General features: G+C 40.0%; 1 protein-coding gene across 2 annotated transcripts in view; it reads left to right on the top strand.

Annotated features, from left to right (window-relative positions):
- Positions 1–418: 418 nt before the first annotated feature.
- FBLN1 (fibulin 1) overlaps positions 419–24,088 on the top strand; it is an 82,977-nt gene continuing 59,307 nt past the window's right edge. The window contains exons 1-3 of one of the 2 annotated variants that reach the window (XM_052690745.1): positions 419–994; positions 13,536–13,635; positions 22,114–22,249. In XM_052690745.1, the coding sequence (XP_052546705.1) occupies positions 919–994; positions 13,536–13,635; positions 22,114–22,249 (312 nt within the window). In that variant the 5' untranslated portion in view covers positions 419–918. The remainder of the gene's footprint in view (positions 995–13,535; positions 13,636–22,113; positions 22,250–24,088) is intronic. The other variant, XM_052690744.1, reaches the window with a different exon arrangement.

Genomic DNA, 24,088 nt, shown 5'->3' with positions numbered 1-24,088 from the left:
CGATGGCAAAGTGGAATGGAGCAATGAACTCCCTGTTTGTTTCCACACGTATTTGCATGTAAACATTGTCCCCGCGTTATCTGAAAGATCTTGGCAGCAACACAGCCAACTGAGCACCTCCAGCCCAGCTTTGCCTTTGACCACTATCAGTGTTTGTGTTCTTGTTTAAATAAGATAATGGAGGTGGGGGTCGATAGAGCAGAACTGTCTGCCTCACCTGGGTAGAAATTATCATCCTGATATTTTACGAGAAGTAAGAACGGTGGGGTTTTATTTTCTTTTCTTTTTTTCCCCCCAGTGAAGTTCGTTTAGAGAATCTGAAATATCTCTCTCTTTTTAAAATCCTTTGTACTGAGAAAAAAAAAAAAAAAGCTACTGCAGAGTAAAATCCATGGAAAGACCAAGGAGGGGAGGGGGGGTGTTGAAAATCTCTCTAGAGGTTAAACCTTTCCTCCCCTGCTAGGTGGTTTCTTTTGTTTTTCTCTGCTTTGCCTTTGTTTGTGGCTTTCTCCCACTTGGCTCCGACAGAATTCGCTGCCTTTCTCGCACACGGAATCAGTCAGGCCGTCCCTAGGTTCATGCTGAGGATCTGTAAAGTTTTCCGAGCCGAAGGGAGTCACATTTACAGCCCAGCCTGTGTGGGGGTGGCGAGGAGAGAGTAGGGGTATCAGCACAACAGGGGCTCTGCCTCCGAGCCGCGGTGCCGCTCAGTTCTGCTGAGCACTTGCAGGCTGTGTAATTAACCGTGGGAGGCAGTGAATTAAATCTTTGTAAAGCCCACCGAGCGGGGGGTTCCTGCGAGCTCTTTTCCAACCGGTCTCAGGCGGCTGGGATATAACATCAGCCACAGCAGCAACGGCGGCGAGCGAGAAGCGGGGAGAGCCAAGCCCCGCTCGGTTCGAGTGCTCCCGCCGGCCGATGGACAAGCTCCGCGGGGCCCGGCCGCTGCGGCTGCTCCTGCTCCTGGCGCTGCTGCCCGCGCTCCGGGGCCAAGGTAAGTGCGGGAAGCGGCACCCAGCGCGGGAGGCCGGCGGGGGTCCCGGCGGGCTGCCCGAGGGAAGAGCGGGAGTAAACTTAGAGCGAGGAACCGCCGGGCTTCCCTGCGGCTTTCAGCCCCCCCTCTCCTACTCCTTTCTCGCCCGTGCCCCTGGACGTCCCGGACGGGCTTTAAAGCGCCGCTGCCACGTTCTTGCGAGGAGAAAGGCGTGGCGAGCACCGCGCCCGAGGCTCCGGGCAGGCAGGTTAGCTGTGCCGCGCGGAGCCGGTGAGCCGGCCGGGCGGCGGGGCCGGGCGCGGCCCGCTGGGTTCGGCAGCCCCGGAACAGCGACACGAGGGGCCCCGAGGCCGGCCTCGCAGAGAGGGCAGGTGTGAGCCGCCGGGCAGCCGGCTGCACCCCAAAAGTGGGACTTGGGTTCGAGGAAGAGCTGGAGATGCGGCCGAAGCAGGAGGCAGTGAGGCAGGGCGCAGGCCTGTTAAAGGCAGAACGTGAAAAGTCCGAGTGGCACTGAGTGGTGGAGTTGGTGAGGAGGGCGAGGACCTGGGTCCTGCTGGCCCTGTCTGTATGCCGTGCACGTATTTGCCTGTTCTCTCGGCACCGCATCAAAAGAGGATATTGGTTTGGTTTGATTCGGAGGGGCATATGAAAGTGTAACTGTTAAGACGTCAGAGAAGTTACTTTCATGCTGTGACAGTGCGTTCATCATAGCTAGCGGCTAAGTGGCATCTGTCTGCCAAGTTCTGAGGGGCCGTTCAGAGCTGAGGCTGGATCATCCTGCACGCCAGCAAACATTTACAAACACGTGGCCCCCGACCTAACGATGGCAGACAAAAGCCAGTGAGGTAATTTATTATTTACTATCACTGCATTTTGGCTCTTGGATTTCCCAATTGCGTGGCGGTTGTCACAGCCGTCCTTTGAAATACTTGCTGTGGATGGAGATGTTAGCCACTCCTTTTAAAGACGGAGGAACAGAGTAAGGAGGGAATTGGAAAGCGAAGTTTGGTGCTAAAATCCCAGGATAACTTCTACTTTCTGAGGACAGGGTACTTTTGAGGCTTTGATGTTTCACAAGGAAGGGACTTAATAATACTGACTGCTGAAAATTGCTGTAAAATACTGAATAACTTCACTTCATAATTCAGTGTACCTTTAACCTTAGCTCATTCACTATATATCATAAAATATATCATAAAATACATCATTGGATGTGCAATGTCAGGTTTTTGAAATTTATTGCAAATTATGGACAAATTTGGCAGAAAAAGGTATATCAGGTCTTTATTCTCAAATAAAAATCAGAACTCCAATTTCACTGGGAATTGCTGTGTCTTCAGAATTCTAAAACAGTAAATTAGATAAAACTAGACTTTAATTTCTAAGGGTAAATGAGGGTCCTTGTTTAGGATACTGCTTCTTGAAGAGAAGACTTTGCTCAGATAAAGTATTATTTGAAGATGTAGATATGCTAAGGAAATTACTAGTAATTGTAATCACTGTAAGATTTTTCTTTTACATGGCCATCTGTGTTTTGCAGGCAAAAGAGCTACTTACATGGCAAGCTCATATTGTTTGAGTGTACGCTCTTTGGGGCAGAGTCTCCTCTGTGTGAGTAGTGTAAAGAGGCTTGGGATCAAGGCAATCTCGTGAGGGCTTTAAAACGATGTAATTGTCACATTATCAACTTATTTCTGAAATACAGCCTCCTCATAAACTTGTTTCTTTCAGCTTTCTTATTTGCTTTTCTCTTCTAATGAATTATCAGATCATCAGTATCTACTGATTAAAGACCTGGGGCTAAGTTCAGGGGAACTGCCCAAAGCATGTGAAAATAGAATGCTTATAAGAATGTGCATACTTAAATTTTATGCTGCAACTTCATTTTGCTTTAGACATTACACTTTTATTATAACATTTTTTGCTTATAAACTGCCATCCCTACTGAAAAAGATGGATTAGTCACATCATTATGTCCAGTCAGTGTATGAACAGTTCACCGTCTCGCTGGGTATTTGACATGTCTTGGTACTACAGACACAGACAGTTTAACTCACTAAACATCTGGAAACATGTCTATTCAGTGTGAGCTTATAGTTTGTAATAAAAAAAATGTTCCACTGAGTTTGTGGAATGAGTTTTATTTTAAGATCATGATTTTTACATGTGCTTTTATAGCAATAAATTTATAAGAAATATGTGGGTGGAGTAGGACTTATAAAAGGCTGGTCTTTTTTGCCTGCTATCATAGCTACTCTCTCTAATCATAGAATCATAGAATGGCTTGAAGATTATCTGGTTCCAACCCCCCTAAAAATCACTTACCACCCAAAAATCTAATTCTAAAGCATGAGCGCTGTCTACTTCTAAATTAGTTTTCAGCTGAAATTCCTTTTAATAGACCATTTTCAGGCATGATGTTTTATTGCAATCAGGGGAAGAGCAAAATGTTAAACTCTTGTTTTTCATCTCTGTAATTGAAAGCAGACGTGTTAGTCAAATCCAAGATGAAAATCCATAAACTAACTTATCAAGTTACTGCAGTGTGTTTATATGATTATTTAAGATTTCAGGCAAAATGTGATAGCAGGTCAGTGGATTTTCAAAATCTATTTATTTACTGATATGTATAGCCTATTCTGCAAGCTTTATATCAACTCATGTACTGTCAATAAATAGCTGTGTCAAGACCAACTTGTTCAGCAGTATTTTTATTAGCATTTTTGAAAAGGAAAGGTGAATCATAGCTCTTCCAGAACTTGCCTGAAATAGTTACCCAGGAACATAAAAGAATATAAACTTGTTTTCATGAGTTATGGATAGACCTAAAGAAGTAGGTGTCAAAATCAATTTGATAAGCAGAATAAGTGTCTACTGTCTTCAAAGAATACTTGTAAAGAACACAAGGGGAATGAGACAGAGAAGGTCAAGAAAGAGAAGACTGAAATCTAAATTAAAAAATCATGGTATGGGTAAGAATCTTCATGGTAAGATAAAATGGCTTCTTATGGAAAAGATAAATAAACCGAACTCTGTGAATACAAGTAGCAAACAGTGGTGCCTGCCAGTGACAAGGAATAAGGAAAATGGAAGAAGCTGAGGAAGGAAGAAAATAGCAGATAATTTTAGCCAGAATAGACATGTTTTTGTAAAGCACTCGGGAAATGTCAGGCACATGTATTTACATGTGGATTAGATGAAAGGAAATAGGTCAGGAGCTGGGATTTTAATAGTTAAGTCATTACATGCAACTGGAAGATTGCATGACATTATTCCAAGATAAAATGTGTAAGTGGAGGCAGAAGACTAAGACTCTGCTGAGTCAGAAATGACAGAAAGGCTGTCCGCAAAGAAGTTAGTGAAGGAGTCAATAGGAGCAAGAGGGAAGATATTGCAAGAGGTCACATGAAACCAAAAGAATATGAAGTGGAGGAAGGGTCAATAAAGATCAGTGAAGAGACCTAGAAGAATGTGAGGAATTCTTGGGCATAATATGATGTTAGTAAAACATAGCTTGGAAACAGGAATAGTCAAAGTAGTAACTACAAAGGCAGCATAGTGGGTATTTTTCATTGGCAGGAACACGGCATACAATAAGGGAAAAATTACAATAGTAACTTGCCAGTTTATCAGACAAGATGATGATTCTTATCCTGCTACAGCCACCTCTGGCAAGACAGTAGGGCACTGCAGTGAGTTATGCTGAAATTACTAGTAAAAGTTGTGTTGCAATTCTTCTCTTGTTGACAGAACACAACAATCTTCAGTGCTAATGTTTTCCTCAGTGCACTGGCACATCTTCTGCTAATGCAGTTAATGAAACTACTTGCCTTTACTTTAAAATAAAAAGTAACACTTTTTTTCCCCAGCACTTGTGAGTCCCCTGTGCTTGTTATAACCTACTTTAGACTTTTTAAAAGTTTGAGAGATTGTCCTCTGGTTTTCAAGTCTGCAATGTTTGATCTTGAAAAGGAATTGAAGAAGAATTTCTAAATTCTCAGGAATTTTCACTTGAACTCATTTCAGTTAATCCAATTTATTTCAAGTTTTCCTTCAGAAAGAGCTGACAGACAGCTCTGATGAAGATTTACATATTTACTGCTTAAGTACAGGAGAGTCATGTTATTTTTGACATTGCCAAATACAAGCCAATAGCTTGTAAGATGTTTCCTGATAAGAAGCTTTTAGTATTTACTAAGCTCTGCACTGTACAAATGATACCAGCACTACATTTGAAACAGAACAGACTATCAGTCTGCTCTGAAGCTCTTTTACTGGCTGGGTTCTGGGTTCAGAGTACAGAGTACCTTTAATGTCAGTACTTCCAAAGAAAATCTCAAAGAGCTACATGGCAACTTGTGGTTCAGTATACATAATTTGACTAATGAGGAAAATCTCATATAAGACAGTTTTAGTAATGTCTATAAGAGAACCTTTCCTAACTCATTGCTGTATAACTATATAAAAAAATTGGATCTTTATTTTCTACAGGTTCCTTCCATATTCATTAGTTACTTGAATCTTGTCCCATTGTGCTGTACATTTTATACAGTCAGTATAGTCTTCAGACTATTCCTTAAATGTAGCAATAGAAGAAAATCAGAATCGTTCATCTTTGTCAATTTATATTTTCAATAACCATGCTTACAGAGTAGGCATATGTCATTTAAACAGTATATAGTAACATTATTGTTGTTATTATTATTGCTGATTCTCTGGTCAGATGAAAATAGAGAGATCCCAGTATGAAACGGACAACAATTTTACAAAATTGAGAAGGTGTGGGAATGTTAGAGCATGAATTTGTTTTAAGCTCTGAGATGTGCTGCTCAGTCATATTCTCACATACTTCCTATTTCAATTGCTTTAATTTAAATATATATGTTCACTTGGACTTGCTCCAAAGCTATTTGAGGTCTGTCTGTTATTTATTACAGTACATTTTGGATCATGGCCTTTATACAAACGAGCAGGACTAATAATAAATAACTTACAACATCTTATATAAAACTTCTCAATGACGTATTCTCTGAAGATTTGAAATGAGAAATCTAGAGAAGATAAAAAATTGTTCTTAAATGAGAAAGGAAAATACACTGCTTAGGATTATCAGCACTCTGTGAAGTTCAGGGTTGGGAAAGCAGCCTCTCTTGATATTGTTGTGAGCAACTAAAAAGAGGTCTGCCTACAACTGCCGAATTTTATTATTTCTGCTAGAGAGTAGTGGATACAACAAGGTAACCTCTCATAGGCTCTTTTATCCTTGTTTTCTATGGCATTCTGGTATGCATTTGGGTTTTCCTGCAATAGATGGAGTCTTTTCTAATTTTTTGAGTAGGCAATTGCCTTCTTTTTTGAAAGATTTTTTTTTATTAGAATTTAGACAAATTTTTCTTTTTTAAAAACACACTTAGTATTTGCTTTCTCCATCAGAAGAAATAAGGCATGTTACAAAAAAGCATTGCATCCCTTATCACCAAACACATCAGCTACTTCATCCCCAGCTGCCACCATCAACAGTTTTAAGAGCTTCATTTTATAGACTGCAAACAGACACACCTCATAAATTGAGGTTTGGCCATATTTGAAAAATCCCCTTAATTGTATGATGGCCACTGCTGGTGCTACCAGAGCCACATTCCCCATAAATGAGTGTTCTCCAGACCTAAAAAAATTTCCAGTAAAATGCTGGCTGTTTTAAAACCAACCACAAAACACTCTAACATACCAGGCATTTCCTTTAGGGTGCTGCTACTTTAGTTAGTATGCTAGCTGGGTTTTCTCAGTGATCTCAGCTGTCCTGAAATAATCACAGTCAGATGAGAAATCATCTGAAGGTAGAAACTGAAACCATTAAGGGTGCTTGTGGAGAATATTCCCTTTTTAAGCAACACATGAACCGTGAGTGATTAGCTGTCAGTCCGTAACTTTTAAGCCCTCCCTGATTGGAGAGAGGCACCATTTTCACAGGTTCCCTCAGAGTAGCCTTGAGCAGCACTGGGGAGGACCGGTGGGTGGTGAAGCTGGATGCAGTATACCAGTAGGATGCAGTAGATCCACTGGTTTGTGTTTTTGTCAGGAGGGCATCCTGGCTTCAGGTTGTGTGTTGTATGTGTTATAAAGCTCGAGCTGGTATCATAGAATCGTAGGATGGGTTGAGTTGAAAGGGATCTCAAAGATCGTATATTTCTAGACCCCCTGCCATGGGCAGAGCTGCTACCGATAGGTCAGGTTGCCCAGGGCCCCGTCCAACCTGACCCTGAGTGCCTCCAGGGATGGAACATCCGCAGTTTCTCTGGCTTGTGACAGTGCTTCACCACCTTCTGAGTAAATAATTTTTTCCTAGCATCTAATCTAAAATCTTGCCTCTTTTAATTTAAAATAATTCTCTCCTGTCCTATAGCTATCAGACTGTGTAAAAAGTCAGTCTCCCTCCTGCTTTATAAGCTTCCTTCAAGTACTGTTAGGCCCAATGAAATCTCCCCAGAGTCTTCTCTTCTCCAGGCAGAACCAGCCGCACTCCCCCAGCCTTTCTTTACAGAAGAGGTGCTCCAGCCCGCTGATCATTTCTGTGGCCCTCCTTTGCGCCCTCTCCGACAGCACCATATCTTTCTTGTGTTGGGGGCCCCAAGCTTGGATGCAGTACTTGTGTATTTGTTAGGAAAACTGTCAGAGAAATTTAATGGAAGGACTAAGAATAGCTAACTGTCCAAAAGAGACAATGTTTACAACCTGCTTCACCTTCCAACCCCCAGATCACTCCAGATTGCTCCCTTATTTACCCACTTAAATTTTTTTTTTTTTTTTTTTGGCTTGATACTTCCCTCACAGAGATGTGGAGAAGATTCTTTGAAAGGAGGAAAAGTAACCATTTGCTATACTTCTTTCTCTAGATGCGTAAGGGAGGAAGAACTTAATTCCAGTCTAATTCTGAAGAAATCCAGCAAATACACCATCTCATGCTGGGGGATGCTGTGCTTACCTTCATTGCTCCATTACTCTCAGTTCAAAGTGTTTGTTTCAGGAACTTGTGAGGCCAAGTTTTTCTTTGTATGTTGTTCTCTTTCATCACTTCTTCTTCTCTGTGTGCTTAATCCCTAGGTTTACCCACAAGATTGGGTGCAACAAGGCAGTCTTATCCTGTTTCTGTTACTAGTTGGACTTTCGAAATCAGCTTTCTTTCCTTGTCTAAATGTGTCTCTGTCTGTTTGATCCTGTATGTTGCCAGCTAGTGTTTGCGTTGCCAGAAAGAGCTTTTCTACAGTTTGCAGAATGGATAACCAAAAAATTGAAACTGCAAATTCCAGCCACCAGTACTTCACTGCCATCCTTGCTACAAAGGCAGCTGACGTGTCTACCTAATATTAGTCAGGTATCATAGTTTTGTGAACAATTTGTATGGCAGTGGCAGAGCTGGCCAAGGACAGTTAGTCTGCACTGAACCTACATCACAGGGAAGCCTTGGCCAGAAGGATATGCAGTTTCTCCGAATCCATCAGAAGAATTTAATTTTAGAGGGAGGCTGGGAGACAAAAAACATGACCCTGATTAAAACAGGATTACCAACTTGTCATTTTGAGGATCTAATAATGTATATAGATTTGCATTATTCTTTTCAGCTAGGAATTATATGAGTACTACTAGTAGGAGAGTTTTCTTGACAAGAAAGATATGCTGTAAAAGTTGAAAATATTTTTTCTAATTGGAAACCTAAACTAATGCGTGTCTGTTGTAAGCAAGAGTTCCAGAAATTCAGGATGACGTACTGTTGCTGAAACTTGGACTGGTTGGACTGGTGTTGAGCTTTCACAGAGTCTGTATCGGCGTATGCTGAGAAATGATAATCACGTTCTGTTCTCTTGCATTCCATTAGTGCTGAGTCTCTTACAGTGTAAATTGATGTGCTTAAAAGATTGAAAAGATCTTAGTAAGAAGTTGTGACCTTAACCCCTTGCCCTGGACTTATTTCCAAATCTCTACCCTACTACAGCTGGTTGTGTGTGCTGGGGAGTCAATGAATATCACGGTCACTTCACTTGTAGTGAGGAACTAGAAGGCTTGAATAGCACTAGCTTGGTAAGTCCACCTGTGCTTAGGTGTAGCTTTGGTCTGATAGTATGATCAGTGATAGCAGTTTATAAGTTATCCATAGATCAGCACTGAGTGATGAACAGCTATCTTAATCCTGTGTTGTGCATAGGCTTTTCCATCAGCTGTGCAGCTGTACAGAATAGCTGCTATTGTAGGTTGTTAATTAAAAAATCTGACCTTTTTTGATCCAGGTGGAAAGCTAGTACCATGAGAATTATCCAATCCATTTTAGTCCTGCTTATGTTTTCCATGATTCCCAGCAGGAATTCAGGGTTTCTCATTCCAGGAATCACACTATTGGATAACAATCTTAAGCTTATCTTTCTTTTACAGAAATTATTAACTGTAGCAGCTGAATAAGCAGTTATTACATCATAGAAGTGTAAAGTTACAGAAATTTTTACAGAATTTGACCACATTTTTTGCTTTGAACTCGTTCAGAGTATGGCAGTCCTTTTAAGATTAGCAAACTACTTTTTTTAAAACAACCATATGCTGCAGCATGTTTTGCCAATGTCAGCATAATTTGTAGCTAGCAGATGAATACATCATGTGCACAAAATGTTTTAATTACTGTGACCTTTAACCACTTGTTATCTGATAAGTCCCTTCACGACAGCTTTTATAAAATTAGATATCTGAGTTCCAGCTGTGTTTCTTCTGTTCTTTTCCTTGAAGAGGACTCCTGGAAGTTCTCTCAGAATACTGCACAAACCACCTTAACATCAAGATAGGGATCCCAGCTGTTCCTATATTTACATGTAGAGTTTTTACAACTCATGTTCTCATTGCTGCCCTTCTGCACATACTTTTTTACTGGGATAAGGTAGTGAGGGAGATGCACCTGATTTTATCCAAATTAGGCTTGAATTTTCTCCTGAATTGGTCAAGTAACCTGCAAAATCTGAATGAGAAGTAAATGTTACCATCTTAACAGATCTCGGTTTTATCATCATATCTTTGTCTCATGACATCAGAAAGCTGAACAATTGCTTCAAAAGCTCACACAATGGACCACACAGTGTATGCCTGCATATTACAACTTTCCTGTAGAGTTCTTCTTTCCAAATAAAAATACATATTTTATCTGAATGCAAACAGTATAATCAGCTTTTTCCCAGAAATGTTTTGTCTCTCAGACGCCTGAGATTTCTTTGTCTGAATTGCATATAACGTTAAGCACTTGGCTAAACAGTTTTAGGGGCACTAAGTTCAGAAGAGCAGTACTGTAATGTGTATTTAATCTCTAGCATTCCAGCACAGAGGGGTGCTATGAGCCACTCAGCTGCAATAAAAGCCATGTAGTTATATTCAGAAGGAAAAAAAAGAATCATTACTTTTTACACAGTAAGTGAGAATCCTTGAGATGTTGTTGTCAAGGTAGTTTCTATTGTCTGCTTTTCACTACCCCTTCTTTCCAGGTCCTGTATATGAGGAACTTCTCGTTATTAGAAGTGAGACATGCCATAGCTGCCCCATGCTGTTGGTCCCCTGAAGAGGATGAAAAAAGCACAAATGGTCTGAATACAAACTGCTTGCCCAAAGACTTCCAACTGGAAGCCACATGAATATACACATTTACAGTTTAGTCCACAACACTGGAAAAATGAAGTTACAAGACAATAAGTCTATCCTGTTTCTAAATAATCATTAGTAACTCTTAATGCCAAAAATATCAGAATAAATTCCAGTGCAGTCAGGAGATGAACCTTGAGGTGAGACAAGCACTTTTAGAGATTTTGCAAGAATAGAGTTTTATCCATGAAATACCATTTTAAAAGGCAAACTGTGAAGCAAAGCTAGAGAAAATGTTTTCCACTCTTTTGTTGTTATGTGTGAGAAGAATGGCCTTGAGGGTGGAGTCCTTTTTTTTTCTGCTTGTTTTCCACTTCCCCCTGTTCTCCAGAGAGTTCTAGCAGGATCTTTGGAGGATATGAATTCTGATGTCACAAAAGAAAGGAAAAAAAAAAGAAAGAAGGGATATTGGACCACAGTTGTCCCTCAACAATCTATCCGAAAGCCTTCTTTTTTTGGACACACTTCTACAAAGGAAGCTGCTTAGCTTGGCCTGCTTTGAATTCTTGAGTTATTTGGTTGGAGTAGAGGTGTATTGCCAGAGCTGGGAGGAAGAATCTGTATCCAGAGCCAGGGATTGTCCTTCTGGAGAGGAATTTGGCTAAAGACCCATTTGTACAAAGCCATGCAAAAGCCTGCAGCCAGCTCTGCGCTTCAATTAAATGTGTATCATTTTTCAGCATGAGTAAGATTAATTGCAGTCAACAGCACTAAAAAATACAATTATTTGTAACACATTGTATGAAATTCAATGCATGAAATGTTTGTTAGCAGTATACTGGCAGACAGAGAGCAGCAGACAGGATCCCCTATTCCCAAAGAAAAGATCAGACACAAATGTATGTCTTTCACCACAGGCGGATATTTATTCACAGGACAGATTTTCCCGGTATCATTATTAGCTGCAATTAGCTTTCAGACACTGGCATAAATTTTGGACACAGTGAGGAATTCAAGAGAAATATTGCCTGGAATTCAGAGTTACAGTTTTGATCAGTATTTTGGATATGCAAGTAAGGCTAGAAGAATGATCTGGGTCATTGAGTACAAAGCTCTCTTATAAGCTAACATTAAATGCAATTCCATTTAGAAATATGATGATTTTCTTATTAAAGAATGTTTGGCTTACTTGATCCCATCATTCTGATTACTGTTTACCTCTGTAATATTTGTTGACAGAAACCACATCCTTTCACAAGCTTTACTTATCTAGGCTTAAAATAGTCTGTTTGTTTGGTTGTTTGTTTTTTCCGGCCTCCCCTCATGTACCTAGGCTTTGATTCCTCTGTCCATCCTCCCAGCCTTTCTTCACATATTTTCTACTTTGATTTAATCTTTCCTAAAGAGAGATAGCAGAATTATTCTCAGTGGTTGAGAAATTTGCACAGTAGGAGTAGTAGCATCCTTAAGGGTACCTGCCCTTAGATGACTGATACATCCTAAAATCTTATCTATCGTTTTTTCTTGGAATTGTTAGGTTATAATCACTTATCAGGAATACAGGTTATTCTCTGAAAGCAGCTATGTAACTGGAGAGGGTTATCTTCTGGCTTTCAGCTGCTCTTTACTGCTCTGTGAATGAAAGTCTGCCACTTGAGGAACTCATGTAAGTTCCTTCTGGTCTTTGTCAAAATAGATGTGGTCATGAACAGGTTAAATGATTGCAACAGGTTAGGAGGTGGGTGGGTCTGCAGACAGGTGGAAGGAGGCTATAACCCTCAGACAGCAGGAGCAATTGGAGAATAACCTCATTACTAGTACAGAGAGAACTAGAGGAACTTCTCTAATCACTTTCATATCCTCCTGTTCTGAGATGGTTTCTAGGAGAGTTTTCTCCATCAGCTTCCCAGGTTGTGAGATGACACTGACAGATTTGTACTTTCCCCAATGTTCTCTCTTGCCCTTTTGGAAGATGGGGGGATGTTTTTTCAGTTCTTCAGGAACTTTTTTCAGAGCAAAGATAATCGAGAGTAGTTTCACACTGGCATAAGCCGGTCACCTCAGCACTCCTGGGTGCAACCCATGAGGTCAATTAGTCAAAAACAGATGAAACAAAGGTTGCATATTTGTTATAAAAGGCGCTGTTCAGTGTGTGGACTGCAAAATAATTAATAGGAAAATGTGACTCATGTTTTATTCCAAGTTCTGATACACCTGCTGTGCAGTGAACTTTTGCACTTGGAATATGAAACAAACATGTAGTGATTGTCAGTTCATTATTTAGTTTTCTTCAATTAGAGATTTCAGCAAAAATAATGCTCTGCATGGATAATTATCTTAAGTATGATTTTGCACTGAGTTTCAGGTATCAATTGATTTCCGTACAATTTTTCTTTCATATGTTAAGTGTACAATATTTTTGCATTACAGACATAGTTTTGGGTCACACAGACTAATTTGATGATAACCTCAGGAAAAAAAAACAAACAGTTCTGTAAATTACTTTATAATGAGAATCACTCATCTTTCATATCACTCAGTTATTTGACTTATCCTGTTTTCTTCTGGATTTTGATGGTTCCTTTTGATACCTTTGATAATAAAGAAGTGCAGTGAGGCATACCTCTTTAATATGCAATCTCTGTCTGAACTGTTTTCTGCTGGAGTATCAGTCCGTGGTCTGTGTCTTTATTTGGAAGGATAAGGGAAACTGTAGTTTACTTCACAGATGAAGGAATACCTTGAGCTTATTGCAAGGTATTAAAGGATATCTCATTGGGCCTTGGCTGCCTTTCTGTGTATGTGCATTGTTTTGTGCACATTAGAGAGGGAAAATGAACTATCCTTCTTTCTTTACACTGACAGATATGGTGCTATTTATTAAGACTGTAATAAGTATATTGTTGTGTTTTTCTTTCTTTTTTCATTTCTGCAGATCTTTCAATGGAAGAATGCTGTGACAAGGGTGTTGAATGGGCAAACAAAAACAGAATATGTACTTCTCTACCATTAATTTCTGAGTCCAGAGAATGCAGGTATACAGTTATGCATTATACATTACATGAAAATATACTCTTGTATAAAACCAGGGAAGTGGAAGGTATAAAAGCTGATTATAAGGTGAAAAATCTAGCTCTTAAGTAAGAGTTTTTGATATCTGTGTTCTCCAGCCTTGAAGAAACCTGAGAACCAAATTCACTTCCATTAAGTATTTTAAATTTCTGCTGTTGGTCTGGTGCAGTCACCCTGCTCTAACCTGTTTGTTGTGCACTGTGTCTCTTAGAAGGTTTTCCACTGATACCTGCTGACAGGGCTTGAACTCAGCCTGCAGTCAGTGTATCTCAGCATGGCTTTTATGATGTCAGCAGAGCATCTTCACTTTATGCTGACTGAAAATATAGCCCAAGTACAAATTTTTAAGCAGATGTTTTTGAAGAAACAGCAGTATACACGAATAGTATATAGACTCTGTACATATGTATGTATTTAAGACAGTCTCTTAAAACTGCTTCTCTATGATGCCACACAGATAATTGTCTGCAGCTCTTAGTTGTATTTCTTGAAGGGGGAGCTTTAAACTTCAATCAGGGGGATTGCTAGTTACTTAGAGCATCTGACTTCTATCAAATATATTCTATTGAGTAGAAGAGTAACCTTTACTTAATAAATACATTTCTTAATTCAAATGAGACTTTATATGATACTAATTTATTTTATGCTATCTAGCAAATGAAATAACAAAGTTAAACTTTAAAATTAATTACACAGTAGTATTTTGGTTATACTGAATGTCTTATATGATTGGAGACATACGTATTTTTTCTCTCAGTTTACGTTGTTTTTACCATTAAATACACTTGTTACACTTTATTTGGGAAGCTAACAGTTTGTGGTTGGTAATTTGAGGGACAGCTTCATAGACAGTTTTATAAACATTGGTTTGCCTCTTCTATCTCCTCAAGTGCACTGCAAAATAATTTAACATCAGTAACTGAGAAGTGTTGGATTGATCTTTATTATGGAAAGAATGTTTCTCACAGTCTAGTCTGTTCATGTTTTCTGACTTCTGCATTTGTATTGGCATTGAAAGCAATCTCTTACGCAGAAGAATTGACAGATAACACTTAAATCCGAGTTTAGAAAATACGTGAAGTATCTGAAGACTTACAGACAAAACATGAAGGAAAAACAGGAAGCCAAGTTTATTGAGCGATCTGGGAGCAAGAGTCTTCATGATTATCATGTAATTACTCTAATGTGTGATTCTGTTGTAAATGTAATTCATTTTCAAAGACCGCCATATTAAAGAGTCTCTACGTCTTCCTAGGAAAACTGATGAAAAACTTATTACTACTTTGCTTAACTTTTGTGTATGATTGGCATAGTAAGTGAATTATAGTGTTGTGATAGTAAGTCAGAAATGGGTAAACTCGCATATTCTGTGAGAAGTATGAGCGCTCAGTTGACAAAAATAGAAGTGTATAAATTCAGTTGCATCTATTCATGGCTGTGGCATAAATAAACATAACTCCCCTTGAAGCTTGGCTCCACTCTAAAAAATGGCTAAGTAAAATTGGCACTCTTAACTACTTTCTTATTTTACTCTAGCTATGGTTGCAGATTGGTGTATCTGTGAAAAATACAAGAGAATCACTTTATGATGCCATTTCAGACACAAAAGTAAGAGCCAAATTCTACTCTTTTTTATTATTGTAACTGGAGCCATAATGAACGATGAGGGAACATGATTCCCTTCGCAAGCATGCTTGGGTAACAGCACTGATTTTGCATACACATTCCTATTGCACAGAGATGTAAGCAAAACCAAAACCAGATTCAATACGTTTACTGACATCTAGGCAGGGAGAATATGGCACAAGATGTCTTATTGGTTACAGATTTCAAAAAGAGCTTCAGATTTCAAAGCTTGCTTTCTATTTAGACACGTACGCAACAGGAGCTGCTGGGGGCCAGGCTGTCTGATGTCTGTCGTTTATTTAGTTGTTTAAAGCACAGCTGGGATCTTCTGAGTATTTACTGCATCATGATGTTGAACAAACAGTCTAAAGTCTAAAAAGCCCCTTGTTTAAAAAGCCATGACCTCCTGGGTGTAGAATCCATTAATACATTATGCCAGAGGGTGCTTGGTTTGTCCCACATGTGCAAAACAGTGCCATGTTCACTGGTTGTATGAGGAAAAAGCTGCCTTATTAAATTACATTGCACCCGCTTGACCTTTTTTCCAATCACTTGAAGCACATTTATAGGAATCCAGAAGGATTTCCATGCAAACACTGCCATTCTAGTAACTGCTGTGCTTCCTAGAAACAAGCAGATAGTTGTGGGCTTCTCTTTAGGATCCATCCCATGAAGTCACTTGTGGTTGCTGAGGGACTTGTCATTTGTGTGAGTGTCACTGAATATAGAACAGTTTGTAATGCAGGTGTACGTGCTACACCAAAGGTGAGCCAAGTGAAGTTCACATGAATTCCTACATCTATTTGTTACTTGGTTGCATTTAGCTTGAAACACCGCTCCTAGCCTAACCTCTTTCTTGTCTACAAAGTAGTATAACTTCTTATATTATCACTCTTTAAAATGACAGGGTTTTTTGGTATGCTCTTGTAACTCAGAAAGAGTGAACGTAGAGTTCTGATCAATGATGAATTTGGCTGTCATAACAGCAGCTTTTTGCCCATTCATCCATTTTCTTATAATGTGGTCAAACTCACAGCAGCTGGAAACAGCTGCTTTTTTTTTGTTTTTTTTTTTTTTTTGGAAACTCAGTCTGACCAATAAATCTTCCTTTCAAAATGTAGAGTTTCCCCCACTCAGAACTTTTAGCAAATGAACATAATTCCTGTGCCAGAAATAGCATATCTTCATTTGACAATTGCTTGCCTTTAGCATTGCGTAAAGTTTTTTGGAATTACATTTGGAATAATATTATTCACAATCAGTTTTGCAAGAATGCATTAAAAAAAAAAAAAAAAAAAAAAAAAAAAAAAGATACACAACACACTGCTATTTGCTGTGCACAAACAGAGCAAAAAGGTGATCCATGTTCCCAAGCAGAGACCAGCAGCAGCATTTGAATTCAAACCCAAATAGGAACACAAGGAAGTAATAAGGCATGACTGCTTGAAGTGATAGGAACCAGATGTTTAAGTGCTGGTAGATGGTTGTTGATTTATGCCATTGAAATCCTGGAAGAGCCTGAGACTTCAGACATCAAAATCATTACAGTTTTGTGTCTGAGAAAGCTGTTTACTTCTTGAGAAATTTGTCATCTCTTCTCGTTAGCTTTCTAAGTGTGCCTCAGTCATTTTTTGCTTTGCAATCAGATGGATAGAAGAACAATGTTATGCTGTCAGAGTTTTATTGCCACTCATGTAGGATGATTTGCTTAATTCGTCACATGAATAAAGGCAGAATCAGTCCTTTTTCTGCCACAAAGTTATCAGTATCATTTCTCTAAGTAATATATGGCATCAAGTATAATTTTACCTCTTTCCTTCAAGAAAACTTTTGTTAAGTAAATTACAAAATTTAGATATGGACTACAGCTGATTAATTTTGAGGCTGATTAATTTTGAGGCTTTTTCAATGACTTTTCAGTCCCTTGCTAACCTGCAACATGTGATCAAACATATGTATTTTTAATTGTTGTGGAACCCTTTACTTACACCTGTCGTGTACCATTCATAATATCAGATCTTGCTCTTGCTTGTGTAGCATGTTAAACTTTTAGCTGAAAGGATGAAAGGTGGAAGATTCAGCTTGTATTTGCAAAATAATTCTAGAATGGGATCAGTTTGGTTTATTTTTAAATTATTTTTTTCAAAGGCCTTTCGTTATGTAAGCTGTATGTCTAGCACCTACATATTTTGAAGGCCAACAGGCACGAGAGATGGAGAGGTTAATGAACAGATTTTGTTGCTTAAGTGAGGGTGACAATAAATAAATTGTTTTCAGTGCAAAATTGTTATAATGTTTTTATGGAAAGAAATAGAAAAATAAGTAATTAGGAAATCTACACTGGTTTAGGTGTGTATCATCCAATCTAAAATCTTGCCTCTTTTAATTTAAAATCATTCCTCCTTATCCTGTCACTATAAGACTGTGTAAAAAGTCAGTCTGCCTCCAGATTTTAAGCTTCCCTCAAGTACTGGAGCCTTCTCTTCTGAGCTTTCTCTTTTGCAAGCTGAACCATCCCAGCTCTTCTCAACCTGTCTTCAGAGAAGAGGTACTTCTGCTCTCTGATCATCTTCTTGGCCTTCCCCTGGACCAGCTCCAACAGTTCTGCACCTTTCTTTTGCTGAGTGCCCAAAACCTAGATGCAGTACTCAATCCAGGTCAGGCCTCATGGAGGCAGAGTAGAAGGAGACGATCACCATCCTGTCCCTGCTGGCCAGCCCTCTTTTGATGCAACCCAGGATACGATTGGCTTTCTGAGCTAAAAGCACACATTGCAGGCTCGAGTCCAGCTTTTCATCCACTAGGACCCAAAAGTCCTTCTTGTCAGGGCTCCTGTCTGGGAAGGTTCTCCTCTTCTGGATGGCATTCCTTCCTTCTATTGTGTCAACTGTACCACACATCTTGGTGTCATATGCAAACTTGCTGAGGATACGCTCAATCCCCCTGTCTGTATCACTGATGAAGATGCTGAAGAGCACCGGTCCCAAGATGGGCTCCTGGAGTGTACCACTTGTAACTGGCCTCCACTTGAAAAGAGAGTTACTGACAACAGCCCTCTGGTTGTGACCACCCAACCAATTCTTTATTCACCAAATAGTCCAGCTTTCAAATCCACATCTCTCCAGTTTAGAAAACAGTTTATTTTGTGCAGGACCACATCAAGAGCCTTGCAGAAGTTCGTGTAGATGTCATCAGCTACACTTCCTTTGTTCACTGATGCTGTCACTTCATCGTAGAAGACCTTCAGATTGGTCTGGCATGATCTCCCTTTGATAATACCGCCCTGGCTGTCTCAGATGACCTCTTTATCATGTATGTGCCTTAGTGTTGCTTCCAGGAGGATCTACTCCATTACTTCCCCAGGCACAGAGGTGAGGCTTACTAGCCTATAGTTCCCTTGGTCTTCCTTTCTCCCTTTCTTGAAAATGAGAGTGATGTTTTCCTTTTTCCACTCACCAAAGACTTCACCTGAGAGCCATGATTTTTTTAAATATGATGTAGAGTGGCTTGGCAACCACATCAGTCAATTCTTTCAGGACCCTGGGATGCATATCATCTGCCCGATAGACTGGTACACATTTAGTCTCATGAGGCAATTTTGGACTTGCTCTGCTATTACAGTGGGAGGGGTTTTGCTCCCCCAAACCCCACCTAAGGTTCAGGATAATGAGAGGTGTTGGAAGACTGACTGCCAGCCTTCTCCATCTCTGTTGTAGCCAGTTTTCGCTCCTCATTTATCAGAGTGGGCACGTTCTCCTTTGCCTGTCTCTTCTGATCAACGTTTCTACAGAAACCCTTTTTGTTATTTTTCACATCCCTTGCCAGGTTTTGTTCCTCCTGCACCTTGGCTTTCCTGATCCCCTCTCTGCATGTCCAGACAGCATTCCTATATTCTTCCTAGGCCACCCATCTCTGCTTCTGCTGCTTATGCTTTACCTACATGTGCTCCTGATCCCTTCTGCATCAGCTTAATTTCTTAACTTTATTTATGATCTAACTATCTTATAATGGAATAAATTAAATTTTAAATGAATATCTATTCTACAGAGAATATGTATTTTCTAAAGATCTAAGTAATATCTGTTAGTGATCCATCTTTCAGAGACTAGAATATGCATGATATTAGCTGAAATATCCTGAGTATTAGTTATGATGCCACATGGTCCTAGATATCCCATATGTAATGCTTCCCATCCTAGTAAGATTTCAGCCACATTGTAAATGCATATTATAAGAATCTAATTCAGTAAAGTTTATTTATGCTGTTCTAAGTGAAAATCAGAATAAAGCAGAGGAGGAAGTAGGTTTTTTTTTAATCACTAGGAGTAATTAAAAACAAAACAAAAGAAAACAAACAAAACCAAAAACAAAACCAGTAAAGTACTTCCCTAATTTATTTTTTCAGAAGTACTAAACAGGATAAGTTTTTTTTTTCCTTGCAGAGAGACAAATCTGGATGTCCTACTAACCATTACAGTTGGTTCCTTTACTGTGAAGTAGAAAGTGAGTGTGGATCATACTAGGGTCTAAGCTAGGGGAGTACATACCTTAGCAAAGGTAAGGAGGAAGAATCTTCATCTCTAAAGTCTTGAGTCTAAATTTCTTCTGGTGACATGCTGTAGACATCAAAGAATGGCGTGGGTTGGGAGGGACCTTAAGGATCATATAGGGAGGGACCATAAAGATCACCAGCATGGGAGCTGCTGAGCAGAGGAAGAAGGCTGGTCAGCTGGACTGAGCAAATCAAGGTTAAGACCAGTAATGTACAATTTCTGTAACATTTTTCTCTGCCATCTTTCAAGGGTTTCAAGGGTTTGTGCCTCTGTTATAGCCATACAAGTGTTTACAGTCTCAAGCAATATTTGTTACCAATGTAGCTTCACTGTAGGATTTGGGCAATTAAGTGTAATTTTATTGTTGTTGTTTTGAGAATGAATAAATGGCATTTTAATCTAGTATTTCCATTCAATTGGAAATTCCTTGTTACAGTTGGGGTGGGCCACATGACTTACGAATACAGCTGTGGGAAACATTTTGAGAAACTTTTTTGTTTGGGTTGCAATTGCCAATTTGTCAGGGATTTCAAAGAGATGTCTTGTATTTGAAAAAGAAAAAAAAAGAGAAAAAAAAATGCTACACTGGAAATCAAACAGATCTACTGAAAGACTGCTGCTGATTGTTTATTTGTTTGTTTGTCTGTGGCCAACATCTCTAGCTCCTCAACTAAGAGGATCTGTAAAGTCTCAGCTCCCCCACTCTTAGGCCTGAAGCTCAGGTTTTACAGTCCTGCAGAGCCCTGACAGGCAGACCACCTCGGAGCTGGGCAGGGACTGGAAATTCTGCTTCAGAGGGAATCGCAGCAACAAAAAAGCTGCATGTTCTTCCAGACTGGAACTAAATCAAATATCAAAAACTTCATATATTCTGCCAATAAAGTTACCGTACTGGGCATAACTTCTAGCTATGACTTTAGAGTCTATTTTTGAATAATTTGTTCATGAAGTTTGCCTTTTGTTCCTGTGCCTTGAAATTCCATAGCTGTTTTTGTCCATGTGAGAACTGCACTGTCAGACCATTACAAAATCCAGTAAATAAGAATTAGAAATCTCCAGGAATGTAGCTTGATATCCTTGCCTTACCAGCATGCACAGCAAAGCAGTCTAAGCATCATATTAATGTATTCAATGCCATTGATCTGTAAGATATGCAGAGCTTTCCATGCTGTATATTTTTTATAGAGCTTTAATATACCTGGGCATGCCTTTTACATGCTTCTGTTGGACTAGGAATAGAATTATTTTAGAGGCTTGGATTACTTTGGGAAAGTTTCCTTTCCCCTTAGAAAGTCCTGCAACTTTATTCACAGTGAGCAGCATTTTCAGAAAACTGATGGGTATGTTTATGTCTTGTGTTTATATCTTGTGTGTAGTCTGATTTGTTTCTCTTCTTTTTTTTTTTTTTTTTTCCTGTTCTCTGCTGTTTGTTACAGGTGGTAGTGGTGGGAGGGCATTAAGCCTCAAGCTCTACTGACAGTGCTAGCCCATAGAACAGAGCTGCACATTAGAGGAGTGATGACAGGGGACTTGTCTCCTTGAGTGGGTGACAGATGTAGTAGAGTTTAAAATCTGCTTGCTCAGAATTTTTCTGCAGGAAGGAGGAGACATTTTTTCAGCTCATTCAGTGAAATGGAGAGGAAATGAGTTTATGAGCAGCAGAACTACCAAAACTGAGTTTCCTTCTTCATTGTCTTTCTTCTCCTCTTTATTACAGTACACTCTGTTTCTCACTGTCCTCAGTATCTTGAGTCCATGCCATATTTTCATTTCTCCCACAGCGTGACTCTCTGAGCCACCTTCAGTATGTTGGACTTGTTTGAGCAATGGTCAGCAAATGCTGATGTCGATTGGCCATAGGATTGTGGGTTCTTAGTGTCCAGAGCCTGACTTCCCTTTTCCATTAGTGGGAGGTGCTGACTGGATTCTTATCATTCTCTGTTTAGTCTCCAGCTGTGATAATGCTTACCAGATTGAGTACTGTGGCAAATGTAGTTGAAGTTATGCATTTACTTCAAAAACTGTTGTAAGAAACTGCGAGGTAGACAGAGAGTTTAATTGTATTATACATATTACCTTAACTATTAAACAAGTCACCTAGACATTCTGCCTATGCCTAAAAAATATTTTCACTCTGTGAAATTTCATGAATGTCCACAGGAACCTCTTTCCTCGTGATTAGTACAAGTGCTAATTGCCAAACCCAGCTGTACTATCTGTTCTTAACTTACATGTGACATTCTTCTCCCATGCTTCTGTCAGCATGACTCAGGTGCAGTGTTGTCGCAGCAAACTGGAGGAGCACTACTGTTCAGATGGGATTGAATTTGCCAGCGTGCGTGAGGAGTGTGACTCACACATTGGTGAAAATTCCACCTGTGAAGCTGAGTACTTTAAGGTGAGATATCAGAGCTACTCCTGTTCATCTCTTCAGAAATTATATTAACTAGATTAATATTAAGGTTGATCCCACAGGTCACTGTACTCAGTCCTGATGCATGTAAACAGTTCTTCCCCACCTACGCCTCTTGTCTCAGTTAAGACAGTGAGCTTTGTGTTTCTTTGAGAGAACAGTCCCTCTTTGGGCGAAGCAGTCTACTTAATTATATTTTAGCGAAGACAGATGGTAAATACAAAAGGGTGGAAAGTCTCAAATGGGTAATTGGCTAGGAAACTACTTTTGCATCAACACAGTGTAGGAAGGGATGGGTATGAAACTCAGACTCATATCAGCTTCAGCTTTCATTAGTTTCATTGCCTAAGATGGTGGTCCTGGGGGCAGGACTGAATAAATCCTCAAAGCGCACTTTATAATTTTAATTAGTGTACATATCTTTAGATAGCTGACTTTGATTTACAATATGAGACATCTGTAAGCTTGTAATAACAATATTTGATACTAGAATAAAAATGCCCGTCAGTGGCATCTTTATGTGTTCTATCTCCACCTTTATTACTGTCTCTCCTTTTTTTAAAAAAAAGAAAGTAATCATAGTCTTACCATTCTGTAGAATGTTTTTGGAAGAAAGTTCTATCAGTAAGTCTGAAACTTTGACCATGACCCAGTCCCGGACAGTCTGGTCCTATTATGGATTTCATTCAGTGATGGTGAAAATGTGAGAGTGATTTTACTACTTCTCAAAAGATTACTCAAAAATGCTGAATGTTTTGGTATCATAGAATCATTGAATCAACGAGACTGGAGAAGACCTCCAAGATCATCCAGTCCAATTGTCCTCCCACCACTCACTGAACCATGTCCCTTAGTGCAACATCTAAACATTTAGTGAACACCTCCAGGGACGGTGACTCAACTACTTCCCTGGGCAGCCCCTTCCAGTGCTTGACCACTCTTTGTGAGAAGAAGTTTTTCCTAATACCCAAACTGAACCACCCCTGGTGCAACTTGAGGCCATTCCCTCTTGTCCTATTGCTGCTTATGGGGAAGAAGAGGCTGATCCCCACCTCACCACAACCTCCTGTCCTGTAGCTGTAGAGAGCTATGAGATCTCCCTTGAGCCTCCTCTTCTCCAGACTAAACAATCCCAGTTCCCTGAGCTACTCCTTATAAGACTTGTGCTCCAGACCCCTCACAGCTTTGTTGCCCTTCTCTGCTCAGAAGGGCCTGAAAATGAACACAGTTCTCAAGACGCAGCCTCATCAGTGCCGAATACAGGAGGAGAATCACTTCCTTGCTGCTGCTGGCAACACTATTTCTGATACAAGCCAGGATGCTGCTGGCCTTCTTGGCTACCTAGGCATACTGCTGGCTCATGTTCAGCTGAGCACCAACCAATATCCCCAAAGTCCATTTCTTCCACACAGTCTTCCAGCCGCTCTGCCCAAAGCCTGTAGTGTTGCCTGGGGTTTTTGTGGCACAGGTGCAGGACCTGGCACTTGGACTTGTTGACCTTCATCCCACTTGCTGCAGCCCAGCAATGCAGCCTGTCCAGATCCCTCTGGAGGGCCTCCCTTTGGTGTCATCTGCAAATCTACTGAGGGTGCAGTCAATCCTCCTGTCCAGGTCATCAATAAAGATATTAAATAGGACTGGCCTCAATACCCACCCATGGGGGAGTCCAGCTCCCCAGCTGCATTTAACTCCCTTTACTGCCACTCTCTAGGCCCAGCCTTCCTGCCAGTTCCTTACCCAGCAAAGAGTGTACCAAGCCACAGGCTGCCAGCTTCTCCAGGAGAATACTGTGGGAAACACTGTCAAAGTCTAGGTAGGCTACAT

This window comes from Tympanuchus pallidicinctus, unplaced genomic scaffold (assembly GCF_026119805.1).
Source record: "Tympanuchus pallidicinctus isolate F22 unplaced genomic scaffold, pur_lepc_1.0 scaffold27, whole genome shotgun sequence".
Lineage (NCBI taxonomy): Eukaryota > Metazoa > Chordata > Aves > Galliformes > Phasianidae > Tympanuchus > Tympanuchus pallidicinctus.
This window is presented reverse-complemented; position numbering and strand designations above follow the sequence as displayed.